Source organism: Lepidochelys olivacea (genome assembly GCF_965140295.1).
Source record: "Lepidochelys olivacea isolate rLepOli2 genome assembly, chromosome: 2".
Lineage (NCBI taxonomy): Eukaryota > Metazoa > Chordata > Testudines > Cheloniidae > Lepidochelys > Lepidochelys olivacea.
This window is the reverse complement of record NC_140412.1, coordinates 228,911,889-228,925,032: the sequence shown is the minus strand read 5'-3', so window position 1 is coordinate 228,925,032 and position 13,144 is coordinate 228,911,889. Positions and strand designations below refer to the sequence as shown.

At 46.2% G+C, this 13,144-nt stretch overlaps 2 protein-coding genes across 2 annotated transcripts in view; one reads left to right on the top strand and one right to left on the bottom strand.

The window, feature by feature from the left end:
* The window catches only part of OLAH (oleoyl-ACP hydrolase), a 54,491-nt gene extending 46,221 nt beyond the window's left edge, over nt 1–8,270 (bottom strand). The window contains exon 1 of the mRNA XM_084619921.1: nt 7,895–8,270. The gene's annotated coding sequence lies outside the window, so the exon portion shown is untranslated. The remainder of the gene's footprint in view (nt 1–7,894) is intronic.
* The window catches only part of CROT (carnitine O-octanoyltransferase), a 35,483-nt gene continuing 29,845 nt past the window's right edge, over nt 7,507–13,144 (top strand). Inside the window, exons 1-2 of the mRNA XM_084619920.1 lie at nt 7,507–7,628; nt 9,867–9,990. Coding sequence (XP_084476046.1) covers nt 9,876–9,990 — 115 coding nt within the window. The 5' untranslated portion in view covers nt 7,507–7,628; nt 9,867–9,875. The remainder of the gene's footprint in view (nt 7,629–9,866; nt 9,991–13,144) is intronic.

The following is a 13,144-nucleotide window of genomic DNA, read 5'->3' as shown; positions in this document are numbered from 1 at the left end:
TTAGAGACTAACCAATAAATTGGTTAGTCTCTAAGGTGCCACAAGTACTCCTTTTCTTTTTGCCTTAGAATGTACTAACACAATTAGCAGCTTGCAAGTTTCACAGAGAGAGGGAGAGAAACACTACCAAAACCAAGAGACCTCTTAATTAGTAATAACCTGGAATTTAAACTCTGGGGAATCAAACTCATTTGTGATTTTAATACAGAACTTCTTTAATATGATCCAACATAATCCCCCTTTTGACACTAAGACTTATAATCGTCAATGTCACTTTCTATGTAGCCTATTCAAGAGAAGGTACTGTGAGGCAATTTGAGTTTGTGATTCCAATTCATGCCACATACATGATCCTAGTGATGTATCTTTACTACAAGGTTCTGGGGCAACAGGCAAGGTGAGGCACACCCACTTTTGAGGAGTCCATTCAGTACAACCTCTAGTGTCCAATAGCATCCCTCCCTCCCCAGCCCACTGGCTCGAGGTCCAGGGTAGCCAGAAGGATCCTATGTGTAATATGGGGAGTGGGCTAACCTTCAATACCTTTGCCTCCAGGGACTGTTGGTGTGCAATTTTGACAACAATTTCTCCCATTAACAAGTCTGGTTTTACAATACTGGAAATGTATTGCATCCATTCATATTGATAAGTGTCAAACAATGTTTTAACAAATGCATCAAACCCTTAATATTTCCCAAAATGACGCAGAACATTTCATGTTCCAAAGTAGCTAGGGCAAGTATCTGCATTTCAGTGCATCCCATAGCTATGGCTGTGTAGTTTCCTATTTCTAAATTTTTTCTTATGCATAAGCCATGTGGTAGTATTAAGTCATTGCCAAAGATTCCATCGGGCTTTTAGGTTACCAACTCAATTTGGACCAACTCTTCATTGGCATGTACTTGTTTTTGTATCAGGCTGTCCTGTAGCTGGGGCAGAGAGCTTAATTTATTTTTAATTACCTGCAGGTCTGCAGTATTTTTTTTTATTATTTTTTTTAAACACATAACAGTGCTAGCAACAAGACAAGACAAAATGGTATTGTACGGGGCAACAGGTAATTGGTTGTATAAGCTTGTGTAGTGAAGTAGGCAAAGGTATAAATGTATACTGCAATCTGCATGCGGGTCTGCAGGATTTGAGACAGCTCAGTCTCCCTGCGCCCTATTTGAAGCTTCAGATAAAACTCTCTGCTTCTGCACCCCGTTGTGGTCATTGGCACGACGCACACTGGGCAATGAACCCAACTGTTGCTTGCCTCGGGAACTCTGTGCCAGTAACAATTCTTGGCACCCCAGATGGGACTTGAGGCTGACACCGGCAACATTACCATATGACCTTAAAGGATTTTTCCAAAAATCATACACACTATACATTGTTACAGGGGTACTTATTATCATTAAATTTATTAAAATTATCTTGTTATACCATGCCTTTTATTTAAACAAATTTGTTTGCTGACCAGGTATGTCCTTTATCTGCAGCTCCTTTGTGCTGCTAGTTCTTTATCATTTAGGTAATTTGCATTTTCACAGATGATTCCTGCTTTTGGATTTAAAGTCATCAGCAGCTCAGAGACTCTATCTTAAAAGGAACACAATCAACTTTCACCAGAGTTTTGATTACTTTTTTAACTTCTGCTTCCAAAACACACAGCAATCTGAAAAAGAAAACCCAAGCTATTATGGCTCCCTTTGGAGCCCTAATAGCATTTTAATTAAGTAGCATGTATGTTTGCACTTATTTTGCCCCTTCTACAATATACCCTGCACATGTTCTCGGGAAAATTCACATTCCTTCCATAGTTTAACTTCTATAACATTATCAATATCAATTTTTACATAAGGTGTAACTATTTCTTTTTTTGCTTATAGAGTTTTCATGTAGCTTTATCAAAGTGACAGTCTGATTACTCAGAACCATTTTAAGACTCAGTGTTTCCACTGAATGCATCCGATGAAGTGAGCTGTAGCTCACGAAAGCTTATGCTCAAATAAATTTGTGAGTCTCTAAAGGTGCCACAAGTCTTCCTTTTCTTTTTGCGAATACAGACTAAACATGGCTGCTACTCTGAAACCTGTCTTTTTGTTTTGTGCACCTCACCCCTGCTGTTGCTTCAGAGAGGCACTGTCTTTTTCAATTTCTTATTTATTTATTTTTACTACAGCTCTCATCTGCTATTTTGTTGCAAAAACAAAACAAACAAAAAGAATCCAGAATTTTTTTTTCTATTCTCCTGATTTTGACTGCCCTGCTGCAGCCACAACTTAAAAACATTTTAAATTTTGTAAAGCATTGAGTTACCTTTTAAGGGTTAAATGCCAAATCCCAAAGCCAAACAACACTAATTACCTGTGTCTAGCAAAAAGGTCTGTCAGTTTTGCAACTTTGAATTAAAGAGTCAAATGGATTTTTAATGGCATTATTTAAAACAAAAACAAAACAAACTGGTCCTTAAAACTTTACATATTTACACACACACAGATAGATACATACACATTTTCTTTTCCTTAACATCCCTTCCACACTGCTCTGTTTTTTACATCTTACATTCCCTTTATACATTTGAGGCAGTTAAGTTCCAATAGAACCCTCTTAAGTTCTTTTAGCAAATTTGACTAAATTGTCCAGTCAAATGATTTTAATCAAATAGTTTATTTTTGCCTGGCTAATTTACAGACATTCCTTTGGAAAAGGGCCCATTTTTCCTTCAGAATGGCTGCAAAGAAACCAAGAATGCTCTTTCTCTAACATTTTTCCTTTTTAACATTTTCACAAAGTTTAGCTGCTTAATTCCCTCCAGTCTCCGCAGAGTTAACTTTTTCACTCTCTTTTCTCTTTGTAATTATGCCTGGGGGTGCCATACATAGGACCTTCTCCCCCTTTATCTACTGTAATGGCTACTACCTGTTTAGAGGCAAAGCCCAATTTTTGTCTCAGACTCTTAATTAGTGATTCACAGTGACTATGATTGGCAGGTGCTCTGCCCTGCTTCAAGGTTAATTTCTTTACCATACCCTGGAGCACATAATTCTCTCTTTCAATTTTCTCAGAGGTTTTTGCTTGGTCTGCCAGGAATCTCTCTCTTTTTGCATTCCTGGAGTGTCTCTTTCACAATTTTCAGCTGACTTTGGGTATTTGTAGCCAGCACCTTCCAATCATCTGCTCTCTTTTCCATTTGTGCCTTTTCCTCTTTACATGAAGAGAAGCAGAGGTAAGAATCCTTACATGCCTCCCACAACAACCAAATTGCTGTTGCATCTCTTTTGGCAGCACTAGAAGGTTTGTATATGAGGATATACTGAGCCAATCTATCCTCTAGGTCCGAAATAGTGCAGACATCAGCTAGGGCTTGTTTAGTCCAAGGACTGTGCCCAAATTTTTGAAGGATTTGTTTAAAAGGTGTAATTTTTTTAACAAAAGGTGAGGTTGGAGTTCCTTCTGACTCCATTCCTCCCTCTGGTACTGGCTTACCCTGTTTTTCTTTTAAACATTTTAACACGGATATTTCAATCTCTTTGTCACTCCTGGTATTACTTAGCAAGTGACACAGCCTAGATTCTGAAATCATAGCTTATCAAATTTCCTTGTCACACCTGGCACAGGTCAGTGAGTGACATAGCCTAGATTCTCTGAACCTGCTACTCCTTATTCCAGCGAGTAGCTTAGCCTGCCCCTTAGGCCTTCTTGCTGCCCCTGATACCTCAGTGAACAACAGGACTTAGGTTTAGTAAACGTAGCTTAATCTATACGCTTTCCCCTGCTACCCTTGGCCAGCAGGTCTGGTTAACCTGCTTTCCCCTGCTGCCTTCCCGGAGGCCAGCAGGTCTGGTTAACCTGGTCATTTTTAGTAATCTTAGCATAATTTATGCACTTTCCCCTGCTACCTTCCCGAAGGCCAGGAGGTCTGGTTAACCTAATAGAAATGCCTAGCTCAATAGAGCTGGTGGTGTGCACACCAATATTTACAATAACTGAGGTTTTTTTACTGCTGGATTGCACTGTTTAATGACCCAAGTGGTTTCAACAGTAGACTTACAAGAGAGAGAATGGCAATAGACTTCTCTGAAGGTAGAAGCAAAAGTAATTCACCAGGCTCACTACTTAGATCCATCCCATCTTGGCAGATACTTTCCAAAGCCAGTAATAATGGCTGGAGTAATTTTAAGACAACAGCCAAGGATCACTCATGAGAAAGCCAGAGGGTTTTCCCAGGTTGAACTAATTTGAACTTCAGTCCCACTTTATCTTCTATATTTTCCAAGATATTCAGTCATTTTGGACTCTTGCTGAAAAAAGAATATAATGAAGACATTGAATGTATAGCTTTTTTAAATGTCTTTTGAAGAATCTGCAGCTCGTACTAGCGCTAGTTGGAGTAGATGGCCTCTGCAGTGTATATAGGAGAGACTAGGGTTACACTTTTCTCTGAGCAAAGCTTGTGCTCCACCATGTCTTCCAGAGAAGTTTACAGCTCCATCAAATGCACAAGCAGCCATCTGTCTGGGGTCCCATTGACAAGCATTTAACTCTTCTAAGATGTAGGTTGTCACAGATGCAGCCAATCTGTCTTCTATAACTTGAACATCTAGAAATGCATCTACTGGCCTACGACTGACATCAAGATGACAATGGTGGGCCCCAAACCAAAATGGAGTCACATATGCACATATGCTAACTTTTCCTTAATAGTACACAATGACTTAATACTTGATGACCATTTGCATTGGTGCATTCATCAGCCATGTACGCAAATTTTTTGAATGTGGTGAGAGAGTTCTTCACTTTTTCAACTGTTGAGTCTTTCACTGTTGCACGACATGCTTCTAGACAGTCAGTTGAGTTTCTTGCAGAAAGATAGTGAGCATCTGCTGGTATTGTTTGGAACCAGTGTTCAACTTCAGGATGAACAAGTGACAATGCACTTAACATTGGCCTCCAGTTTGTAGTGTGTGGTATCTCTTGCTTAAATAGGAAGTATGATGCCACGGCCATGTTTGTTCACATGAACTGTGTTGTGTCTGCAACATTCTTAACAGCCTCATTAACACTCACCGATGTTGTCCTTGTCAGTGGAGACTCAGAGTTCAGAGGTGCTTTCCATGAGTTCATCTCGCAGGTTGGGGGCAAGAAGGCACCTTGCTCATTCCTCCAGCTGCTCACTGTTTGCTCTGGCCATTGTTGTTCGTTGTGCCACCGTTCACTCCATCGCTCTGTTGCCAACGGCCCTGAGCCGTCATCTTCTGCTGCCACCTGCCACTGTGACCTCTGTGAGTTGGTCTCTTAAGGTTCCATCAGCTCTCAGTGATTTTAGCTGAGCTCTCAGTGGGGGAACCTCGCTGCTAGTGCAGACTGGGCCATCTCTTCCACAGAAACACTGTCCAGTGGACCAGTGGTTTGCTATGGGGAGTCATGGGTTCTGTGATTTCTTTCATTGAAAGCATACACAGCTGGTTAAAGAGACATCTCACAGTGCTGCTCTCCTGCTGCATTTTCAAGGGCTGTGTCACATTTACAAAGAAGAAATCCCATCCCTGCCCAGGATAATAATGCATAATTGTATGCATTTGTGGGAGTTTTAAAAACTTGTTTGTGTTTTTTGCCTTCCTCTATAACATGCAGTAATGGCTACCGTTGGAGACAAAAAAGCCAACTAGCTGAACCTTAGGTATATTCTGGGGTGGAAATTCTTCTGTTCCTAAACTGCAGCTTTCAAAAGTCTACTCCCTTGTGAAAAAAGGGGGCTGGGTTTTGGCCTTTGGTGGGGCTCTCTGCAATATTCTGAATACAATATTCTTCAACAAAAAAACTTCAAAAACAGACTCCAACGAGAGACTGCTGAATTGGAATTAATTTGCAAACTGGATACAATTACAAGTTTCAGAGTAACAGTCATGTTAGTCTGTATTCGCAAAAAGAAAAGGAGTACTTGTGGCACCTTAGAGACTAACCAATTTATCTGAGCATAAGGTTTCGTGAGCTACAGCTCACTTCATCGGATCATCATCATTGTAGCTCACGAAAGCTTATGCTCTAATAAATTGGTTAGTCTCTAAGGTGCCACAAGTACTCCTTTTCTTTTTGCGAATACAGACTAACACGGCTGTTACTCTGAAATCTCCCTACAATGTGCATGATAATCAAGGTGGGCCATCTGCAGCACAAATCCATGTTTTCTCACCTCCCACCCCCGCCACAAACTCACTCCCCTGGGAGAGTGGTCACTTTGGAAGAGCTATTACCAGCAGGAGAGTGAGTTTGTGTGTGTATGGGGGTGAGAAAACCTGGATTTGTGCTGGAAATGGCCCACCTTGATTTTCATGCACATTGTAAGAAGAGTGGTCACTTTGGATAAGCTATTACCAGCAGGAGAGTGAGTTTGTGTGTGTGGTTTTCGGAAGGGGGGGGAGGTGAGAAAACCTGGATTTGTGCTGGAAATGGCCCACCTTGATTATGATGCATCCGATGAAGTGAGCTGTAGCTCACGAAAGCTCATGCTCAAATAAATTGGTTAGTTTCTAAGGTGCCACAAGTACTCCTTTTCTTTTTGCGAATACAGACTAACACGGCTGTTACTCTGAACCCTTGATTATCATACACATTGTAAGGAGAGTGATCACTTTAGATAAGCTATTACCAGCAGGAGAGTGGGGTGGGAGGAGGTATTGTTTCATGGTCTCTGTGTATATAATGTCTTCTGCAGTTTCCACAGTATGCATCCATGAAGTGAGCTGTAGCTCACGAAAGCTTATGCTCAAATAAATTGGTTAGTCTCTAAGGTGCCACAAGTACTCCTTTTCTTTTTGTCTTTAAACAGTAGAGGCGGGCAGGTCTAATAGTACTTGTGACTCAGGCAGACCATCAAGCAAAACACCTGTCCTCACCCTTTCTCTCTGGATGCCCTCAATCAGTACAGGCTAAGTATAGTTCTACTGCCCTTTACTCATACTTTAAGAATAACATTTCATTACAACTGCCCCCCCCAAGTGATTTGTAACCCAACCCCAGCCAAAATCTATCACTGGGGCAACACAGCTCTGTTTTGGATACCTAGGTAGATTAAGTGTGAATGTAAATACAATCTGGTCCTGAAGCCTTTCCCCCCCAGCCCATCACTAGCTGTCAGGGAGAGCTAAATTAGATGTTGCTTACAAATCATAATTTGAAATTATTAGGTTGGCCAACATCACGGAAGTGAATGCACTGACATTGTCATAAACAGCTGTACAAGGAACTCGTCTATGTTCATACTTCTCAAATCTATGATACTTTTTCAAATGCACGTATTTTATGATACACTGTATATGCTTTTAAAGTGTGTATTAATGTTTCATTTTCAATTCAAATTTCCAATCACTAAACTGGCAACACTGCATGTTAGTTCACAAAACTTGGGCGGGGGTGGGGTAAACACCCCACTGGGGGGAGGGTGTAGGGAAATCCCTGGGAGGGCGGCTTTGGGGAGAGGCGGCGGCGTTTCAGGGACGTTGCACAGGGCGCGGTGCACAGCCCTCCCGCCGGCCCCGCCTAGGCTGAGCAGGGCGAGGCCCCGGCGGCGCTCGCTGCTCCTGCGCTCCGCGTCACTGTGCGGCGGCCGGGGCTGCAGGCGGCGGGCGCGCAGGGGCGAGGTGAGCTCGGGCCGTGGGCCCGCTCGGGCGGGAGGGACCCTTGCCCGGGGCCTGCGGCGCCAAGCGGGCAGCGCCCAGAGTCTCGTCCGCAGTTCCCGCCGGCAGGGCTGTCCCGAGCCGGCGGCTGCTGCAGGGGAGCAAGGCCAGACGCCCCCCCCCCCCTCGGGCACGGCTGCCATCCGCAGCGCAGGAGGGGCCCCGGGGAGGGAGCCTGGGGGGCCGAAAAGCCAGGGCTGGGGCGTAGCGAGCGGCCTGCGCGTACTCACCCTTGAGCGCCGCGTGCCGGGGCCGGGGGGCCGTGCCCGAAACAACCGCTGGGGCAGAGCTCTTGGACACTCTCCCAGCGTGCCCTGGTCTCCCAGCACCTTGCCCACAGCTGCCCCCGCTAAACTACCCCAGGGCCGCTGGGACGGGGGAGCTCCGTGTGGCTCGCCACAGGCCCAGGAACACACTGAGTAATGCTAATGTCCCCTCCCCGCTGCCAGTCTGCGTACCCCGTCCTGTGCCAGGCTAGGCTGACGGCCGTTGAGTGTGATTCCTTGTTTGTTCCGTGCTTAGGTGTGCCTGCTGTTTGCAGACTAGTACAAGGAGCAGGCCGCAGCCCCCTGCGCTTCACAGTCTAAGGCAGGGGTGGGCAAACTTTTTGGCCCGAGGGCCACATTGGGGTTGCGAAACTGTATGGAGGGCTGGGTAGGGAAGGCTGTGCCTCCCCAAAAAGCCTGGCCCCTGACCCCTCCCACTCCCCCCCCCTCAGAACCCCCCAACCCATCCAATCCTCCCCCCGCTCCTTGTCCCTTGACCGCCCCCTCCCGGGACCACTGCCTCCCGGGACCCTGCCCCCTATCTACCCAACCTCTGCTCCTTGTCCCCTGAGTGCCCCCTGACCCCTATCCACACCCTCACCCCCTGAAAGCCCCCCCAGGACCCCACCCCATCCAACCCCCCATGTCCCCTGAGTGCCCTGCCCCCAGTCCACACCCCTGCCCCCTGACAGGCCCCCCCCAGGACTTCCACGCCTATCCAACTGCCCCCTGACTGCCCCCCAGGACACCCTGTCCCTTATCCAATCCCCCCTGCTGCTCAGAGCAGCAGGAGCTCCCAGCCCCGCTGGAGCCAGTCACACCGCCCACACTGCTGGGCAGGAGCAGCAGGCCAGAGTGCTGGTGTTGCTGTGTGGGAGGGACCGGGGCTAGTCTCCCCAGCTGGGAGCTCAGGGGCCCCGCAGGATGGTCCCGCGGGCCGGATGTGGCCCATGGGCTGTACTTTTCCCCCCTCTGGTCTAAGGGCTTGTCTGCAGTTAAAAGACTGCAGCTGCCTGGCTGTAGCACTTCAGTGAAGACATTATTTATGCCCATGGGAGGGCCTCTCCCATCCACATAGGTAATCCACCCCACCTTCCCAGAGTGGGTAGCTAAGTCCATGTGGGTGTAGCCCTCCCATTGGCATAGTGCTTTCTACACCCAGAGTTAGGTTGGTATAAATGCATCACTCGGGTGTGGAAAGTCCTAAGCAATGTACTATACAAACATAATTTGATAGTGTTGATCAAGCCAAAGTGTGACATAACACTATAATAAAGGAATTACAGTAGTACAAAGGTTATAGCAAAGAGGTATTTGTTATGTGCACATTTAAAAAACAATATCTTCTTTTTAAAAAATCAAATATAAAATGTTATGGATGGTGTTTAGACTGTAAAACTGCAAAAATCAGTAATGAACAATTAATATCTGACTGTAAACAGACTAATATGAATTATGAACACAAAGGGTAAGTGCTAGATGCTTTCCATCTTTCCTGAAATACATTTCTAGCCTCTAAAATTTAACTGCTTACATATTTCATTAATGAAGCACCCACTGGACAATTCAATACTCCTGAAAAGCAGAACAACGGGGCTCTGTGTTTGAGTTACTGAGATGTAACCAGAGGAACTGTAAACAGCCTCCAAGTAATAGATTCCCCATCTTGTTTTGGGCATTCCTCCCCCAATTCTGAGTGTTGTGCCACCAAGAGACTTTTCTGGCTTTGTATCATTGTGTTGGTTGGTTTCTCTATTAGATATGTCCTGACTTACCGAAGGGAGCTGGGCTTGGTGACTTCTTCTAGGTCCCTACATTTCTGTAATTACGTTTTACAATATAAGAGGCAGAGAGCCAAGCAAAATAGATAAAAGTGGAGTGGGGATACGTAAGCATTCTATCTAAATCAGGCTTGATAAATATTATTTTGCTTCAGATCCACATCATGGAAAACCAAGTGTTTGAATCCTGTGAAGAAAGAACATTCCAGTACCAGAGTTCTCTTCCTTCGCTGCCAGTTCCTACTCTTGATGAATCTTTAAAGAGATACCTCGATGCAGGTATAGCTGTTATAGTCACTTAATAAACTTTTCTCTTTTAGAGAGGTCCAAAAATTGTTGGAAATAGGTGTTTGTTTATATGGGGATGCTGGACAAACAAAGGCAGCCACGAGCAAACAAAGATTTCAAGGCATTTTTCACATTTGTAAATACAATTTTTTATTACTGTTGTTTATACAGCTCCAAAAGTCTGCTTGGGTCTTTTGAAAAATCTGACTTGGCAAGGCTCCTGCCCAAAAGAACTTACCATCTAGTAAACAAAATATCACAAAGGAAAAGGTGGCAGGGACAACACAAATATGAAGAAGCTCTTCTTTTTTTTTATGCCAAATGGAATTGGCTGATTCCTAAATCATAGGCTTCTATCATGTCAGACTCTTATATAGTAAACAAGTTGCAGATATAGGAATGAGCTGTCTATATGTGGTTTTTTTCTAAATAATTCTGTCCTTTAAATCACTCCCAGAATTCTGAGACTTCTGAATTTTTCCTTGCAACCTTTGCAACTACTTCAATTTCTCCTGCTAACCCACCTGTAATGGAAAAACTTTACTCAAGCAACTACCTTGGAGGTGGGGCTATGACAGCTATACCCAGCCAGAAACAAACATTATGCCATAATTCCTAGATCCACAGAGGGATCAAGTACTGCGGCACTGAGCATTGCAAAGCCTAACTTTTAGACACCTAAAAAAAAAAAAAATCACAGGAACTACAGTGCAATTCACAGAGCCTGAGTTAGGAGACTAGGTTCCCTATACAATGAATTGAGAAAGATAGACACCTTGCAATGGGATCCACAAAAACTAGCTAACAGGAGATGCCCCGTCTCTCTCAGGAAATAGGTGCCCCTCTGCAGTTTGGATTTAGGCAACTATTTCTACTTGTGATCCATGACTGGGAATCCTTCTCTTCAAGTCAGGTGGCTTAAACGTCAAAGCCAGAGGTGGGCAAACTATGGCCCGCGGGCTACATCTGGCCTGTGGGACCCTCCTGCCCGGCCCCTGAGCTCCTGGCCTGGGAGGCTAGCCCCTGGCCCCTCCCCCGCTGACCTTCCTCCCATTCCCCCCCCACACACCCCCCCGCAGCCTCAGCTCCCTGGGCCGCTGGTGCAATGCTCTGCATGGTGAGCTCTTGCCAGGCAGTGCAGCTGCAGAGCTGCAGCCTGACCCGGTGCTGTGCTGCGCAGTGGCGTGGCTGGCTCCAGCAGGGTGGCACGGCTGCCTATCCTGGTGCTCTGGGCGGCGCAGCTGTAGCACCGCCAGCCACTGGCGCTCCAGGCAGCGCGGTAAGGGGGCAGGGAATGGGGGGGTTGGATAGAGGTCAGGGGAGTTCAGGGTGGTGGTCAGGGGGCGTGGGTGTGGATAGGGGTTGGAGCAGTCAGGGGGCAGGGAACATGGGGGTTGAATGGGGACGGGGGTCTTGGGGCAGTCAGGAATGAGAGGGGGGGTTGGATGGGGTGGCGGGGGGCAGTCAGGGCTGGAGGGTCCAGGGGTGGTCAGGGGACAGGTAGGGGTGGATGGGGCAGGGGTCCCGGGGGGGCAGTCAGGAATGAGAGGGGGGGTTGGATGGGAGCGGGGGCCGGGCCACACCTGGCTGTTTGGGGACGCACAGCCTCCCTTAACCGGCCCTCCATACAATTTCGGAAACCCGATGTGGTCCTCAGGCCAAAAAGTTTGCCCGCCCCTAGTCTAAGCCATTTCTTGTGAGAATGAGTTAGGTACCTGCCTCCCTTACCCAAAATGGCTGGAGGAGGAGATGCCCACCTTATAACTTTTAGCCCAGTGGTTAGAGCACTCACGTGGGATGTAGGAGAAACAGGTGGTTCAGCTTCCCCTCTGCTTGATGGAGAGAAAGGATTTGAACAGGGATCTCTCACACTTAGCTATGATATATTCTGGTATGGGTCTCCTTCAGTCTCTCCTGTTGAAGCTGTTCCACTTTGGATAAATAATTAGTCATTGGGTGAGAGAGAGAATGACATTCTAGCCTGGGTTGTGGGAGACCCAGAGTCCAGTTCCCTTGCTCCATTCACTCTTTCATTATTTATATACAGTAGAACAGCTGCAAAATAATGAGAGCAGTTGGAGTGGCCCCTGGGTCTCCCACAACCCAAGCAGCTGCCCTAACCACTAGGCTATAGAGTTCTTCATTCTTTCTCCCCCCTCACCTCCGTGACTCTAAGTATTTATCCAAAATGAAACAGCTTCAACAGGAGACACTGAGAGACTATCCCATAGCTCAGTGGTTAGAACACTCTTCTGAGAAGTTTGGGAGGCCTTTGTTCAAGATGGCTGTTGAACCTGGGACTCCCTCATCCCAGGTGAACGCTGTATCCAGTGGCCTAAAGTTGTAAGGTGGGTGGTGATGGAACCACCTCCTCTGGTGGCTGGATTTGGAGTGGGACCTGATCTGGTAGGCGTCTTCTAAGCACACCTACTGGATTGGGGCCCTCGGATGAAATAGGCAGAAGCCTGCCTCACCCCCAGTTCATAGATTGCACTGGGGCTTTGGGAGGAGATAAGCATCTGCATGCCTAGAGTGAGGCAGCAGTGCATGTGCTCAGAGGCAGAAACTTAGGCACCTAAGGAACTTTTACATTAGAAATGTAGGCACCGAGCGAGGTTAGATGATAGCTGAACAAGAGTTTCATGGATGCAGTGGTGCCTAAAACTCAGACTAAGGCCTCCATGTACCTTTGTGGATCTGTGCCCAAATCCCCAGACTCACTTTGCATCCAATTCTGCTCCCATTGAAATCAGTGGAAAAGTCCCAGTTGGTTTTGTGGTTGCAGGATCTTGCCCCTTATAGCTGTGTCTTCCCTGCATTGTTAGCTCAAGATATGAGTTTTGCCCCTAACCTGACTCCCATCCATATACACACACAAGTTTCTAGCTCCACTAAAGCAGTGCTTTAAGCCTGAACATGCTAACCTGTTGGGGTATGTTTACATTGTGTTGTGAACCTGAGACTGTAGGGCCCAGGCTTGTGGACTTGTTGTTTCCAAGCCTGTGCTTCATGTTGTATTGTAACCTTGGTTTTACAATTGCCGGACCTGTGTCTCAGACATACTAACGCATCCAGACTGCATTACACAGACTTTCTGACTCTGGTCTGCGGCTTAAGCTACATCCACACTACAAAATGACAGGGG